Source organism: Sabethes cyaneus, chromosome 2 (assembly GCF_943734655.1).
Source record: "Sabethes cyaneus chromosome 2, idSabCyanKW18_F2, whole genome shotgun sequence".
Lineage (NCBI taxonomy): Eukaryota > Metazoa > Arthropoda > Insecta > Diptera > Culicidae > Sabethes > Sabethes cyaneus.
In genome coordinates this window covers 18,143,192-18,158,157 of record NC_071354.1, presented here as the reverse complement: position 1 = coordinate 18,158,157, position 14,966 = coordinate 18,143,192, and the positions used below count along the sequence as shown (strand labels likewise).

The window sequence follows — 14,966 nt, the reverse complement described above, 5'->3', positions numbered from 1 at the left end:
ATTAGCATTACTAAACACATCAATCTTTACTACGCAGGTGTAACGCTGTAGTGTTAGGACTGTACTTTTACTTTATTAAATAAGCGGTATAATGTTTCGAAAAGTTGAGATACCTACATCTCTACATCTACATAATAATGAAAAATAATATAAAAAATCATGGTTTCTACATTTCTTTAACTGTTTTAACTGCTTTGGGACATTTCAGAAGATCTTGCTTCATAATCCAAGTAACAATTCTGAAGCTACTTGGTTTTACTTAAATTTTATATGGATTTTATGTTTTATTACGGTATTAGCCATTACCTCTGGTTTTATTGTGGTATCGCGCAATACCAAGAGAATACGAGTCCAAACACACTTATAGCTAGCTAGAAAACCATAATAAAACTGTTAATAAAGCAAATTTATTGTGGTTGCTTATATTATCACGCTAAAACTTGTTGGCTGCACCACGTCTCCTATAAACATATCATAAGTGTGGCGTAGCAATACAAAATGGCGCACCAATCAAAATTGATCTTATCGCGGTTGCTTGTCAAACCGTCAGAATTCTGTTAGTTTTATAGAGTTATTAAAACGGTAACACCTTGACCAAACAGTTTTTTTGCTGCTATTATGAAGAATATACTAAAGTTCAACAACAAAATCCATATTCTAGTATTTTGTTTTAGCTCGCAAACAAAAATTCATCAAATCAAAGTATTTTACAGAAAGAATGTTATTATTAATCGGTTTTCCTGTCACAGGAAGCAACTAAAATGATTTTTCTAGAAATGGAGATTGACTATTTTTATTTTGTTAAAGCAACCAGTTTTCAAAAATTGCAAAATTTCAGTGGCGCGTTGATTTTATCCACCTATCATATCAATATGCACGATGAAATTAAATGCGCACGTGCTGCAAACAAACGGAATTGCTTAAAATTTATGAAATATTCTATGGCATATTTTATTATGGTCGCTATACCTAAACCAAATCGATCAGAATAATCTGACAGTAAAACTTTAACTTTGCTGCTCACGGATGTATTTTCAAGTTGATAAAGCTGGCAAACTTATTTAGCTTTTGCCAGAACGAAAAGCTTAGGTAAAGAAGAGAAGAGGAAGAAACAGTCTTTCAAATACACCTGTCCATTCATGGTATCTGTGACCACGAAAGGTGTATTCCGCTTTCCGCATGAACAAATTGCTTGCCAAATCAAGAATTTCTTGGCAAACTTTGACATCTTCGCTTTTCGGAGTGAACCGAAGTGGAAGTGAAATAGTGGTCCATCGGAATCTGGCTGAAGACCGCTTTCACGAAAGTCTCGTCGTCCGAACGCAGCAATGTGGTTTCGTCAACTTTTGATAGTATAACTTTCGGGTACGGATTTTCGCGACCTTATTCTATTTTTCGTCACGGTTTGAGTCCTTCTGAACCTTGAACGTACGTAATCCAGCTTGAGTTTTAGCCTTCTGCACGAAACTTCGGCTTAGATTCAGTTTTTTTGCCACATATCGAACGGAGGAGTTTGGTTTGCGCTCGATTGCTTCAGCTACGCGATTGTGATCCTTAACATTATACGGACTATTTTTTTCTCCGCATCTTGGCTTTCGATCGACAGTCAGATGTTCTTCAAACCGTTTTATTACACGAGAAACCGGGATCCTCAACTTTTTATCGGCGATGGCACGATGTGATAGAGCATGGGCGTAGCGAGGGAGAGGGGAGGTATTTGGGAGTGAACCCCCCTCCCAGAAGAAGATTTGTTCTACACTTTGAAGCTTGAAATTTCTGCTACCAATTGCTTGGAGCACAGGAAAATTTACGGGACTCGTGCGATCCTCGTTGTCGTCGTCAGTAGCATAGACCTGGGGTGGCTCGTACTATTTCAACTAGTCGGCTGCATTCAACTCAATCTTGTTACTCGTCGCCTATCTCCCAGGATGTCAGAAGGCGCAAGTCGCAAGACCAAGTTGAGCCATCTCGCACGTTGGGTCCCTAAACGAAATGACGATAATCAAATTTCGGACGCAAAAATGTTGACGCAAAAGGAAATCACGTAAAATGAATGGAAGTAAAAAGAGATTCTAGTGTACCTCCGCCGCTCTTCGCTTCCAGCTTGTGCTCCGTCAAATATCGTTCGCAAGGATGGGCACGTCCTCCGTGTGCATCGTTAAATCCATAAAAACTACCGTTTTAATAAGGGCTGCGTACTTTGTCAGCATCGTACGGTGGCTATCGTTTGCTAGCGGATGGTAGCGTTTTGCGAAGCGCAAAGTTGAGTCGATTTTGTGCTTGAATGCGCGGCAAGATCTCCTTATTTGTGTTATCTGCGGCCACCAGCGATCCCAAATACACAAACTCATCTTCCACTTCTGGTTCGTCACCGTCAACGATTGCCGTCCACGAAAAGTGCACGTTCGTCTCGTTGAGCCTCTTCCAATCATGTATTAGGTCTGCGACGCATTTACTCCCAACCCTACTAGCCTCCACTTTCAGTCTAGCGCAGATGGCCTCTGCCGTTGCGAAGTTTCGACCTACAATATCAAAGTCATCTGCGTAGTCAAGAAGTTTTCTACCTTTATTGAAAATTGAGTCTCTCGTTTCGATTTCGCGCCTCGAATGGACTCGATCCTAGTCTCTCCCAGCCGAGATTTGAATATACAACGTACCACGATGCCAACAGGAAGGCGCAATTTCAACATTTACCTTCTCGTTCTTTTTTGTGAAATGAAACAACCAAAATAGCTTTCGAATAAAAATAATTCTCTATTTCCTGAATAAACTCCTCAAGATTAGGCTATGTCAGATTTTTTTTGTAAAACCCTCCTAAGAAAAATTTCTGGCTACGTCCCTGTGATAGAGTCTTATTTTCGATATACTCGTGCAAAATTTTCTCGCGAACAAGCTGTTCTTTTGACGTCATTTTTCAGATCCTTGCGCACCTGATTAAAAAATTCATACAGTGTTAGCAATGTACTTTGAACTTTTTCCATGCAAAATTTTAATTAATTTTACATTGAAAAAATAGACTGCTTTTAGCGGTTTTCAATGCGATTACCATACCACTTGGTGGTGAATTTCTCCAATGCATCGCCAATCGTAACAACTTTGTTTTGTACACAAAAAAATTGCAACTGCCATGGCGAAAACAGTCGGGCAACTACGTTAGATGCTTTGTTCATACTGCTAGCTCCATCCCGGAGCGAAGAAGTTGGACATTTCGCTTCTGGCGGATATAGCCGATCAATATCGAAGGGCGAGTGCGTCGAAAGAAAGTTTGGTCCCGGCTACCCGGCGGTGCTGCACGATCATTGAGTGTAGCAAAAGCTGAAGGGGAAGAGCGAGAGCAAGGTGGTTTCTTCGTTCCGCACCTTGAGTTGGGAGGTCGCACCAAATGGCGAAGAAGTACCTGGCCAACAGCTCCCGAACAAGGTCTTTCTGTGGCTGACGATTAGTGAGCAAGGAAGCTGCTGCGCAAGCAACACACTTCCATTGCTTTTAGTTACTGCAACCTGTAATGACCAGAAATATACACTTAAAAAAAGCGCCGAAGTCGGCTAAATTTTGCCGAGATTTGGACAGCCGAGCGTTCGGTAAAAATTTCGGTTTTGCAAATCGACGTTTACGGATCTTTACTAACGTTTGGCATCATAAAAAATTTTGCCGAACGCTTGGCTGTCCAAATCTCGGCAAAATTTAGCCGACTTCGGCGCTTTTTTTAAGTGTGTAGTACGGGGAACTACAGTAAAAAAGTCACCTCGAGCCGCAGGTCATTTGCACTCTGGCGGTACCCTTGACTAGTAGTTAGTTCTTTATAAATGTCAAGCCCGCGCCATTGTCGTGTCGTGATCGAAAGATGCTGCGAAACACCTTTGAGGGAGTATACACCGAAAGTGGAAGGTGGCAGAGGCGGATGAATCACGAGTTATAGGCACCGTTTTGGGAGAGTTATATCGTACAGTTGGCAAAAATCGGAAAGTTACGGCAGGCTAGTCATGTCGTAAGGATGCCGATGAAAATGGTTCTCTTTAACAATCCTACCAGCACCAGGAGCAGAGGATTTAGCCCTGTTGTGTGCTGAAGGATGTCATGAGAGATCGAATCCATGTTGAAATTCTTTAAATATTTTGCATTTCAAAATTTAGCCACTTTTACGAAGTCTGGAAAATTGTCCTCGCATCATACCCAGCTTTCGCCTGGTGAGACGGTGCAGAATCTTGTTGGAAGCGATATGGTGCATTCTTGTAATGTTTTTTGACGATAGGAAGCAAATGGTTCGTCAAAACATTATCGATGTAATCTTTAGTGTTAATTTTAACAACGGGTTTAATGAACAACAATAGACCCTTCAAATTTTTGGAGAAATATCCTCACACCATCACGCTGGAAACATTCTGGAACCTTTACAGCCAGTTTGTCCCGAGGAATATCAAAAAGATGAGCTGCATATATCCGATCATTTTGTTGGTTGTAGTGATTTATTTCTTTATTTCCTCTAAAATTTATTTCCTCTAAAAAGTTGTAGAACATCTCTTGATGGAAATTTATTTTGTTTGTAGACAAAATATAATACTTTCATATGAAACTTGGTTTGCCAGAAGTTGGAGTTTTTGAAGAAAAAATATGCTTCTAGAAATTATAAAAAAACAGAAAGATGCGTTATATTTTATTAATAAACTTTCCCAAAGACACCACCCTTGAAAAATTACACTCTCAATCGAATACAAATTCAAAACAAACTTGCAAGCTATGTTGACATTTAAATACACTCTAAACGAAAAATATGCATACATACCTGTGATTAACCCATTTTTAATTGAACGCGTTAAAAAAGTGCTGACAATTATTACGACTCACCCTGCAATCTCTTGAAGTCAAAAAATCTAAAAAAAGGATCAAAAGAACTGACGGTATAGAGAATATGAGAGAAATGGTTTATTTAAATAAATCAATGCGTAGTCCATTGCAATGCATTGATCTACTTGCTCATACTTGACTCATCCAAGTGCGAGTTCCATCAATATTTCATCTGCTATGCCAACATACACGGTATATGGACATGACATGTACTCATTGATCAAGGAAAGATCCAATAGACGCCAAACTTGGGATTTTTACTTTCTATTTTATAATGAATAGTCTACCAAAATTTGGTTCAAATTTATAAAGATATATTACGTTTGAGTTTTTCCCAGCCACTTTGCGTGGAATCACTCATATTATTATGGGTAGAGCCTTACTGTTTTATGCATTCTTTGAATGACTCGGCATTTTTTACGACTATTTTGTATATGTATACAACCAAAGACTGAGAGTTTTTCCATGAAACATGGAGCGACATCTTCGCCTGAGATACAGTTCTATTTCGAATGATTATGCTGATTTATTGCGGTAGATTGATAGACATTCCTCCACCGCTACATTGCCTAATGCTGCATCGAGTGATGGGTCCAGTATCAATATATTTGAATGAATTGCGTTTGAATGGAATATACATCGCATTACTGATTCATTCGACTTCAACGGACGTACCTGCATATTGTTTGGCCGTGATCGAGCTGAGCGCTATTTGCTGTTTGTCAATACATAGAATTGATACAGATTGGATTGGTTTTATGCATCCAACGAAAATTTTTGACATCAGCTGGTGGCGTCATTGAAGCCGTTTACAGTGGGAATAGCAATAAAAATATCAAAATTCAAACATCAGCCGCATCCATTCCTCCACTATGTGCCTGCTTCTCTGCCAGTAACAAGATTGCTGTAGCTTAACTATTGTTGTTACTTACGTTACCGTGGATTATTCAATTAAACTAGAGATCATTCATAACTTGTGTAACAAAAGAGGCCAGTGAAAAGGTAAACACATATATAGTTTTATTGTACTTCATTATGATTTCTTTTATTATCCCAACAAAGATCCTGTAGAGATGGGAAAGTAATAGTCATTGTATCTTATCGCAAATATCAAATTATCTATGACCTACATTATTATTAGTATTGTAGGGTGTAGTAGGATTAGAAATGGAACGACAATTTGCTTGCAATTTGGATTAGATATGGTGGGTTCGTATTCAAAATTAGCTCGTTAGTTTTGTACCAGTTTTGTATAATACAATGTATAGATGGTTCACAAAGGGGACTAAAATATGAGGGTACCGTGAGTTTTAATGAAAAAAATCTTTTCTAAAAACACACTGTTTTCTAGCCACAGTTATATACACTCAGTCAAATCGTATACATGCGAGCCGTCGGCCTTCACCTTCCATCGCTTTGAAATGTTCAGATGAATTATTCAATACTTGTTATTTAATAATTATCTTTCAATAATTATTACCTAATTTCACAATCGTAGTGAGACAGGGGGAATGGGACCTATTACATGCCCGCCAATCACTCACTCAGACCAACGGAAGTAAAATTACAGATTGAAATGTCTTTGCAATATCTAATCTTGTTGAGTTGAAAGATTCAATTGTACACACAAAATTTGTCCCATACCGTAGGGGATTCACGCTTCGGGGCAGTACTGTCGCTAAACGTTTTGTATCGATCGAGACGAATCCAATAGCTGCAGGCCAGCTAGACCACGTGCGGATGCTAATGAGTGACACCCAGTTTGTCAATGGACTGCTACTAGACAGACAGACAGTCAAACTATAATAGCCTAACAGATCCGCGGAAAGAGGAGTGTTATTTCGAAAAAAAATAATATATTCAACACGACTGCTTGTCTAGCTTTGTGCGCGTGTAGTGCCGCGGAGCCGGCCAAAATATGTCTCCAAACCTGACAAAAGCCATATGAGATAAGTCGACCGGAAATGCGACGGAGCTGTAAAAAGCTGCGAAAGTTTTGACTATCCGAAGGCGCGCTTCACAGGTGGGGAGATTATTCGCCAGTCTGGAAAGTAATCTTCGCCCGTGTGGAGTTAGGTTTATTTTTGGTTTTCCTGTAATTTCCTCGATTTATCAGTTGGAAGTTTTGCTAGCGCCGTTGGAAGCAGTCGGCTTGATAAAGAATGCAAAGGCCCATGTTTGTAATGCTTCACAGTTAGTGACATTGTTGAGTTTTTGGTTTGATTGCTACCGAACAGGTCGTATTTCTAACTAATATTCGACCCTGCTTTAAGTTTTAATGAAATCAGTTCAGTGTTGGTGACACTAAATGATTCAACGAATCCTGTTTACGGTGCTAGTCACTTTGGGAACATCGCTGGCTAGCGATGATCCAACAGATGGTAAGTGCTTTGATTAAAATCGAGAGCTGTTAATGATCTGGCAGTCGGTATTCGTTCATTTGTAGCGGCTGGTGCCACGAATCGAATCGGCGGCTTTGGAACTAACTTCAGTGCGAAACGTGATGTACGCTTTTATCTGTACACGCCACTTACCGTGAACGAGCCACACGTGTTTTCGATTGACACGGTAGGGACACTGACACGAACGTTCTACAACAGCAGTTTGCCGGTGCGGTAAGTTTAAAAACATGCGATTAACTGGAAAGCTACCGGAATGTCAGTTGGTGCCGGTGTGTCTATAATAATAGTGATTATTATTGGAAAATTTTACGCAGGAATTATTGCATTTATTTGTTTCGAGCGTTCTACGTTTTAGATTTTCCTTACGCTCGCAAAACGAACAGCTTTTTTCTTTTTGTAAAAATTTGATGGACAGATTTTCTAAATTCATCTGGCGATAGCTCGAATTAATTAGGTAATTTGCATTATCATAGTTGGGTCATTCCACACGAAGTGTCCGAGCCTTGTAAATCGACCTTCTCTGTTCATTTATGGTCAGAAAGTAAGCCTAAATTTGGAGCCGTTCGGACCTGCACCTTCTTTTTAAAAAAAAGACCCGTTTTTGTCCAATCCTTTTATATTCTTTTGTTTGTATCTCAGTAAATATTCAGTTTAGGAAGATAATATTTTCATATTTTCAAAGGAAATTGCTCAAGGAATTGATTTGAAAACTAAATTTGCATTTTTCTGTCAATGAGCATACTTTTATCATTTCTTAACAGTGTCTATAGCTGCCCGAAAATGCCAATTTTAATTATATTCTCAGTATAAAAATCGAATTATTTTTGCTCAAGATGGCTTAAAATTAATAAAGTAACATACGCTCTTGATGTCTTCTAAAAAGTTATGTATTTCAATTATATTATGGAGTTTCTAGTATGTATCAAACATACATTAACTTTTCAATATAATTGAAGGTTTGTGTATCAATATGTTTTCAATAGATTACAAAAACTGTTCGTCAAGGACAGGTAGATAAGATGTTCTTTTGTCAAGTTGACTTCATTTGTCAAGTCGACTAATTTGAACTTTAACAGCTTGGGTTATTCGTGACTTCTGCGGGGTTGGGATTTGATCCCGGGTCCTCGACGTGAGACTCGTGAACGCTAACCATTACACCAGGATCGACCCCTTTAGATGTTTTTGTCTGATGTCGCGAATTACTTAACGTTGATGTTAAAGGGTTTCGAGGCACAGATATCTAGCGTCCGCGATGGATTATATGGATTCCTTACTTCAACCCTTTATTGGGAAGTCTAGAAAAAAAATTTCTGTTCGTAGGCTTTCTGGTCATGGTAAAACAACATTTTACTCGTGAATCGTTAGTTTCTGACTCGTCAAATGGCAAATGTGCGTTTGGAGCACTCCTTCAAAGACCGATTGATTCTATAACCGTGCAATTTATACGTGAGCCATGTCGAGTCGACTTTTTCAGCGCTCTACTACTGAAATCTGATTTCGAGAAACTTGCAAACTTCCTGTGACCTGGTTCCGAGAAACTTGCAAAATACTTTCAGTCAAGGCCGCTCACTTTGGGTTCGTTCTTGTGACTAGGATTTACTTTTTCCTTGGTACCTACACGAAAGTAGGAGAAAGGTACTTAACTGATGCACTCGCTGGGAAATGCTTTGGTTTCCCTTCTTACGACACTAGATTAAACGCACGAGCCGCAGCAAATTGTACACCAGATTCGTACTCGTAGTGTGCCTTGTAAAATTCATTGAACTCTCAACAAACTGGTGGATACAGGGGTATATCATCATGCTATTTCTTTCTCGTGTAGCAGTGAAGAGAGCATCTATCAGATTGTTCTCGGGTAAGCGGAACTTCCATTGATATAAGGCGCTAGATGTTAGTCAGACCAAAACGTCAAGCGAAACAGTTACACTGCAGATATATTTGCCTCCCAGTTGACCTCGAGGTATGACGCTGGCCTGATAAGCCAGTCGTTGTATGTTCGAATCCCGACTGGGAGAGACTGTTAGAGTCAATATGATCGTAGCAACTGGCCCTACAATTGTCCTGCACTCTAAGTCTGTCGTATAAAAACAGAAGGTCAAGTTTCGATAGCCAAATATAGCACCTAGGCTTTGCTTTGCTTACTTGTCTCTGACTCTATCGCAGTCCAAAGTAAACAATTTTATTATAGTGGAGGAGCATTTGGTGAGAAGAGTGGTAGACTGGATGAAACTGTGAAACTTCGTTATGACGCCAAAAATATATTGCGTAGTTCAATTGGTAAATAGGATTTTAACCCACACTCTCTCGGTTGGTGCCGGAGTGTTTTGACAATTAAACTATCATCACACGACATCCTATATTACGTACGGTACCGAATGATGGTGTAAATTAGCACTTGGATTTGAATTTGGACTTGACGTTTTGTTTAAAATTGGATCAAAATTGAACTAAAAATTGGACTTCAAACTGGACCTGAATTGAACAATTGGACATTGAGTCAAATATAAATTGGAAATAAATTAGACTAGATGTTTAAATTGGGCTTGAAAGCAGACTGGAATTAAACTGGACATCGTATGTAAAATTGGACTTAAAAGTACCCTTTAAATAGGAGCTGAAATTGGAATTAAATTAGACTTGGGATTGGCCTTACAATGGGACAGTAAATTTGGCTTGAAATTGGACCACAATTGAACTTCAAATTGTATCTAAATTTGGGCTTGAAATTGCACTTCAGTTTAGCCTTGGTATTGGACTTGCTTTTTTCTTACAACATTGAAATGTGCGACCTCTAGATCACGTCAGCCAATATTTGCGCCGCAGCAAAGTTTTGGTGTGACACCCTAAGCTATCATTTGAGGGATGAGTCTCCAAGCTTTATGACACAGTTTTATTTGGAACGTCCTATCGGTCATGAAATCGTTACTTAAGTTTGAAATTGAATTTGAAATTAGTTATAAAATTGGACCTCAATAGCATTTGAAAATGCACTTGAAATTGGACTTGAATTCGGTGGTGAAATTGAAATAGACTAGAATATAATTCCGAATTGCATTTGAAATGAAGAATTGTATTTGGCCTTAAAATCGGGCATTAAATTGTACTTAAAATTTGACCATTAAATCGGGCTTGAAATTGGATTTGAATTAGATTAGAAATTGGTTTTAAAATGGGACATTGAAATTGGACTTGAAATAGAATTTGTGATTGGACATGAAAATTTACTTGAATTTAAACTTCAAATCGTACTTGAAAATTGACTTAAATTGGCAATGGAAATGTTTACTTACGAGTGGTATCATACGAATTTACCAGATTTTATATTTTCCAACCAACGGTTTCCACCATAATCGAATTTTGCATTGTATTACTTTGCATGGAGAAATGGGGAAATGTAGCAAATTCGGCAGTACTAAAGGAATGAATTTGGATTTATGGATGTTTAATGAGTGCCTCAAAGGCTGTCGTTCTTTATTTTACTAACATAAAATATGCATCATATCGAAGTTTTATCAGTCCCGTACCGTCCGGCCTGGTTTCCACTGGGACCAACGTCCATTCGGCCTGGTGCCCATACGGTTTTTAATTCTTACACGGTCTTACATTCACTCCAGAATTTTTCAGAACTACAACATTCAGTGGCATCTGGCGGCGTATCGCTGAAACTACAGTTCATTTGCTAGTTGCCATTGTGGTGTTGGAGTTTACGTTACAGACCGAATAAGGTTCTTATTACATGATGATGATGACGATGTTTTTGTTTCAATTTTTTTTTGTTCTAACCAATGTATTGTTTTCGATGTTTTCTCACGTAGCATTGTCATACACGGCTGGATGAACAATTACACCTCGCTGGCGATTCGGGGCATCAAAGATGCGTACCTGGCAAAAGGAGAGTACAACGTTATCGGTGTAGACTGGAACAAGGGTGCGGCGGAAGCATACCTGCGAGCTTCGCAGTACACCCTAGCCGTCGGGTACGTGGTGGCAGATCTCATTCACCGTATGGTGCGTTCCGAAATGGTTTCGATGGAGCAGATTTATCTGATTGGACACAGTCTGGGAGCCCATATCGCCGGCTGTGCCGGTAATCTGCTGAGCGTTGGTAAGCTAAAAGTAATAGTTGGACTCGATCCGGCTTCGATTAATTTCTTCGAAGATGAACCGAAAACCCGACTCAGTCCCGATGATGCGGAGTACGTGGAAGTGATTCACACTAGTACCCAGTTCTCCGGTTATCCTCATCCTATTGGGCTGGTGGATTTTTACGTTAACTACGGGAAGAAACAGCCAGGTTGTTCGAGCGAGTCCTGCAGCCACGGTAGGTCGATTGAGATATTCATGGAGTCGCTTAAAAATGATTGTAAGGGATTTTGGGGGGCTCGCTGTGATGACTACAATGAACTGAAGACGAAAACGTGCTACAATCTTAAAGATCAGGCATTACTTGGTGGAGATCCTCCAAGACGGGACAACAGCAAAGGCATTTACGTTGTGATAACTTCCGTCGATCCTCCTTTCGCTTTGGGTTACAATTACTGAGGGTGAAAGCAAAAACCACTAATGAAATAAATAGGCACTTCTACAGAGAAAACGTTTGATTTATTGAATGTTATCAAGAACAGTTTTCCCCACATTTTTTTATGTATTTCAGTGCAACTCCAGAATTTTATCGAGACAAGGTCGGGATATGTCTGTTTTGTTATCTTTTTTCCTTCGATGTTTGCTGATAATAGATGTCTTATTTTTGACAGCAACATCTCGGATATTTGATATAAAACACAAATCAGTGGAACATATTTCGTCATTTCGTAATTATCTGTCGCCGCAGAATGAGACATTCGCTAGTGTGGCTCTGTTTGTTTGGATTAGTATCATTAGGTAATTAAATTTTTGCAATTTACATCACATTTGATCACCAAAACTTGTTGTAGGTAATTGTTTGCCAACTCAGGAAGAGCTTGAAGAGCAACGATGGCAAATTACAGAGGATGAAAGTGGCCATAGACACCTTGTGAACGGCGGGCCATTGTTCGATTCGTTCAACAGTCCGGAGGTGTTGTTCGAGCCGGAAAAAGATATTCGATTTATGTTGTACACCCGTTCAACAGCCGATAGTCCGCAGAGAATCGCTAACAATGACTATGATTCGGTGATGAGTTCTCAATTCAATCCGAGTCACCCGACGAGAATTGTGATTCACGGTTGGGGCGGCAGTCAAAATTCATTGATAAATCTCAATATTCGAAACGAGCTGTTCAACATTGGGCAGTTCAATTTCATCTTCGTCGACTGGGGAGCAGGAAATGATCCATTTTACCCGAACTCACGACGATTGGTGTATCCGGTTGGAATTGCCACATCTAATTTAATTGATTATCTCGTAAAGGTGGCTGGTTTGGACCGAGGTGATGTGGCAGTGATTGGACATAGTTTGGGGGCACATGCCGCTGGGAACGTCGGAAAGGGGCAGTTCGGCAGATTGCCGACTATAATCGGTTTGGATCCAGCGCTGCCATTTTTCGCCGGAGACGTCATCGATCGAATAAAGAAAACTGATGCCGAGCATGTGGAAATTATACACACAAATGGTGGAGTAGCAGGATTCCTGGATCCCATCGGGGATGGAGATTTTTACCCGAATTGGGGACGAATTCAGCCGGGTTGTGGTCCAGACATCGACGGGGGCTGTGCTCATCAACGTGCCGTGGATTATTACGTTGAATCGATTGCGTCGAGAATCGGATTCAATGCTGTGCAGTGTTCTAGTTTCCAAGATATTAGAAGTGGAATGTGCGCAACAACGGGGGCAACTGCCAGAATGGGTGGAGAACCACCGAATAGAGGTTCTTCGGTGCGTGGTGTTTATCATTTGACAACTGCTAGCGGAAGACCTTTCGCAGCGGTTGATTAAACTGTTGTGGTTCAGTGAAAAATAGTGAAATACAAAGCTTTGCAGTATCGAAGTGTATTCTTTCATATTAAAATTTTATAAATGCATCAATTGTTTGTGTCAAGCAGAGTAGACATATATTACAAGTAAATTTCAACCCTGTGCAAATGGTGGTTCTGCATTAGTCGTCAGGAAGAAAACACCTTCAACTCCTTGGCCGTGATTGGATGGTTCACCTCCCATATTGGCATCAGGCCCACTGGGAGTGCAAAGTCCTTCCAAAATTTCCTCATGACTTGCACATCTTGTTGATCGGAAGGGTATCGCAGAGCCAATTGATTCGATATAAAAAGTTCGGGCCAATTGGTGGGCGCAGTTACCGCTTATGTCAATTCCGCACGAGGGTTGTGAACGTCCTCCGTTCGGGTAGAAATTGGCTCGACCCATTGGTACTCCGGCACCAAGCAGACCGGCGTTGGTCATAATTGTTTCCACATATTGAGCATCCTGTGGTGCAAGGGCATCGTCTTGTCCAGCAGAAAATAGGGGACCCGCAGGATCGAGGGCAAAGATTGTATTTAGGCGGCCTCTTTGCGCTTTGCCGGCATTGGCGGCAACGTGTCCTCCCAAACTGTGACCAGCGATGTAAATATCGCTCGGGCTAGCTCCGGCATGATCAATTAGATCGTCAATCAATAAAGATACTCCGGTCCCGGCAGGTCCAACTTGGTTGCGAGCAGCAACGTAATTGGGATTATCGGCAGCGACATTCCAATCTACTGTAATCACATTAAAATCACCGTATGCTAGAAGCGCGTTACGAATTCCACTGTTTGTGCCATCATGGCCTCCGCCACCCCAACCATGAATTGCAAAACGCGTCGGATGGGCAGCGTTGAAATGGGATCCGGTGATCGAGGAAGGGTTACCGATTTCCAAAAATTGTGGCACGGTTGGATTACTTCTCGTGAATAGCCGAAACACTATGTCGGTTTCTGGCACGAATGATGGTACCGCCTCTTCGGGATCCACATCCGGTAGGTTATACGGATTGATATTCACCAAGTGTAGAAAACCATCTGCGTTCGGGACCAACTGCCATGACTGGTCCAACGGTAGGGCGGCAACTATTACAACTGTTGCCAGCCAACTGATGAAAACGATTCGAATGTGACCATTCATGTTTATAATTCAGAAATTTACTGTAATTTACATTACACGTGTGTGTGCTATAAAGCTTTCACAGCCTATTTATATCGATTTGGAGTTAATTGCCATTTGACGTTTATCATTGATCTTTTTGAATATAAATCATTTCGCGATACGATAAGGTTGTTTTCCTCTGATTGTAGGTGTGGGGCCATATTCTTGTTCTTCGCTGTTGATATGTGAAAAGGGAAATCTGATTCAATTAGTTATGACGGCACCGATTTGCGTTAAAGTAGATTGAAAACACTTTCTACAAGCCTTTAAATACATTCAAAGTACTCCTTATAGTATCAGTAAATAGCACTGATAACGAAAACTTGGGGGTCTAGGACTTATAAATATCCTATTAGGGCTATTCGCCTTTTCTGAGCATACAATTTTCATATTGTAAAATCATTTTAGCACATTTATTTTAAGCCTGCAAAGCCTGTTATTTCCAAGATTTGGGACGAGAAGAAGCTATCGGAGAATTTCATATAGATGCCCCTTCTACAAAAAGTGTGATCGGCTCGACTTGTATCACAACTATTGGGGCAAAGCGCTGGTAAATGCCGCTCACAAGGTACTCTCCAGATCTTGTTACGTCGGCTATCACCGATAGCATGAGGTTTCGTAGG

General features: G+C 40.3%; 3 protein-coding genes across 5 annotated transcripts; 2 read left to right on the top strand and 1 right to left on the bottom strand.

Annotated features, from left to right (window-relative positions):
• Window positions 1–6,900: 6,900 nt before the first annotated feature.
• Window positions 6,901–11,821, top strand: LOC128733401 (phospholipase A1-like). 3 transcript variants are annotated; one of them, XM_053826966.1, is made up of 4 exons: window positions 6,901–7,226; window positions 7,271–7,460; window positions 11,063–11,568; window positions 11,658–11,784. In XM_053826966.1, exons 1-4 carry the CDS (start codon window positions 7,154–7,156, stop codon window positions 11,678–11,680), a joined length of 792 nt encoding a protein of 263 aa, XP_053682941.1. In that variant the 5' UTR covers window positions 6,901–7,153; the 3' UTR covers window positions 11,681–11,784. The 3 variants fall into 3 exon arrangements, with proteins under 3 accessions (XP_053682941.1, XP_053682940.1, XP_053682939.1); XM_053826965.1 differs by having other exon boundaries at window positions 7,292–7,460; window positions 11,063–11,821; XM_053826964.1 differs by having other exon boundaries at window positions 11,063–11,821.
• Window positions 11,822–12,079: 258 nt separating this feature from the next.
• LOC128735158 (pancreatic triacylglycerol lipase-like) lies at window positions 12,080–13,161 on the top strand. Its single transcript, XM_053829654.1, has 2 exons — window positions 12,080–12,128; window positions 12,182–13,161. The coding sequence occupies exons 1-2, from the start codon at window positions 12,080–12,082 to the stop codon at window positions 13,159–13,161; spliced, it is 1,029 nt and encodes a 342-aa protein (XP_053685629.1).
• A 132-nt stretch (window positions 13,162–13,293) lies between these two features.
• On the bottom strand, window positions 13,294–14,322 carry LOC128735157 (lipase member H-like). The gene has a single exon (XM_053829653.1). The coding sequence runs from the start codon at window positions 14,320–14,322 to the stop codon at window positions 13,294–13,296; it is 1,029 nt and encodes a 342-aa protein (XP_053685628.1).
• Window positions 14,323–14,966: the final 644 nt, after the last annotated feature.

Bases quoted from the DNA above. Each gene is read 5' to 3' on its own strand.
- LOC128733401 (XM_053826964.1), top strand. From the start codon at position 7,154: ATGATTCAACGAATCCTGTTTACGGTGCTAGTCACTTTGGGAACATCG. The intron at 7,227-7,270 runs GTAAGTGCTTTG...ATGATCTGGCAG, and splicing joins TAGCGATGATCCAACAGATG to TCGGTATTCGTTCATTTGTA. The intron at 7,461-11,062 runs GTAAGTTTAAAA...TTTCTCACGTAG, and splicing joins AACAGCAGTTTGCCGGTGCG to CATTGTCATACACGGCTGGA.
- LOC128735157 (XM_053829653.1), bottom strand. From the start codon at position 14,322: ATGAATGGTCACATTCGAATCGTTTTCATCAGTTGGCTGGCAACAGTT.
- LOC128735158 (XM_053829654.1), top strand. From the start codon at position 12,080: ATGAGACATTCGCTAGTGTGGCTCTGTTTGTTTGGATTAGTATCATTA. The intron at 12,129-12,181 runs GTAATTAAATTT...AACTTGTTGTAG, and splicing joins GTTTGGATTAGTATCATTAG to GTAATTGTTTGCCAACTCAG.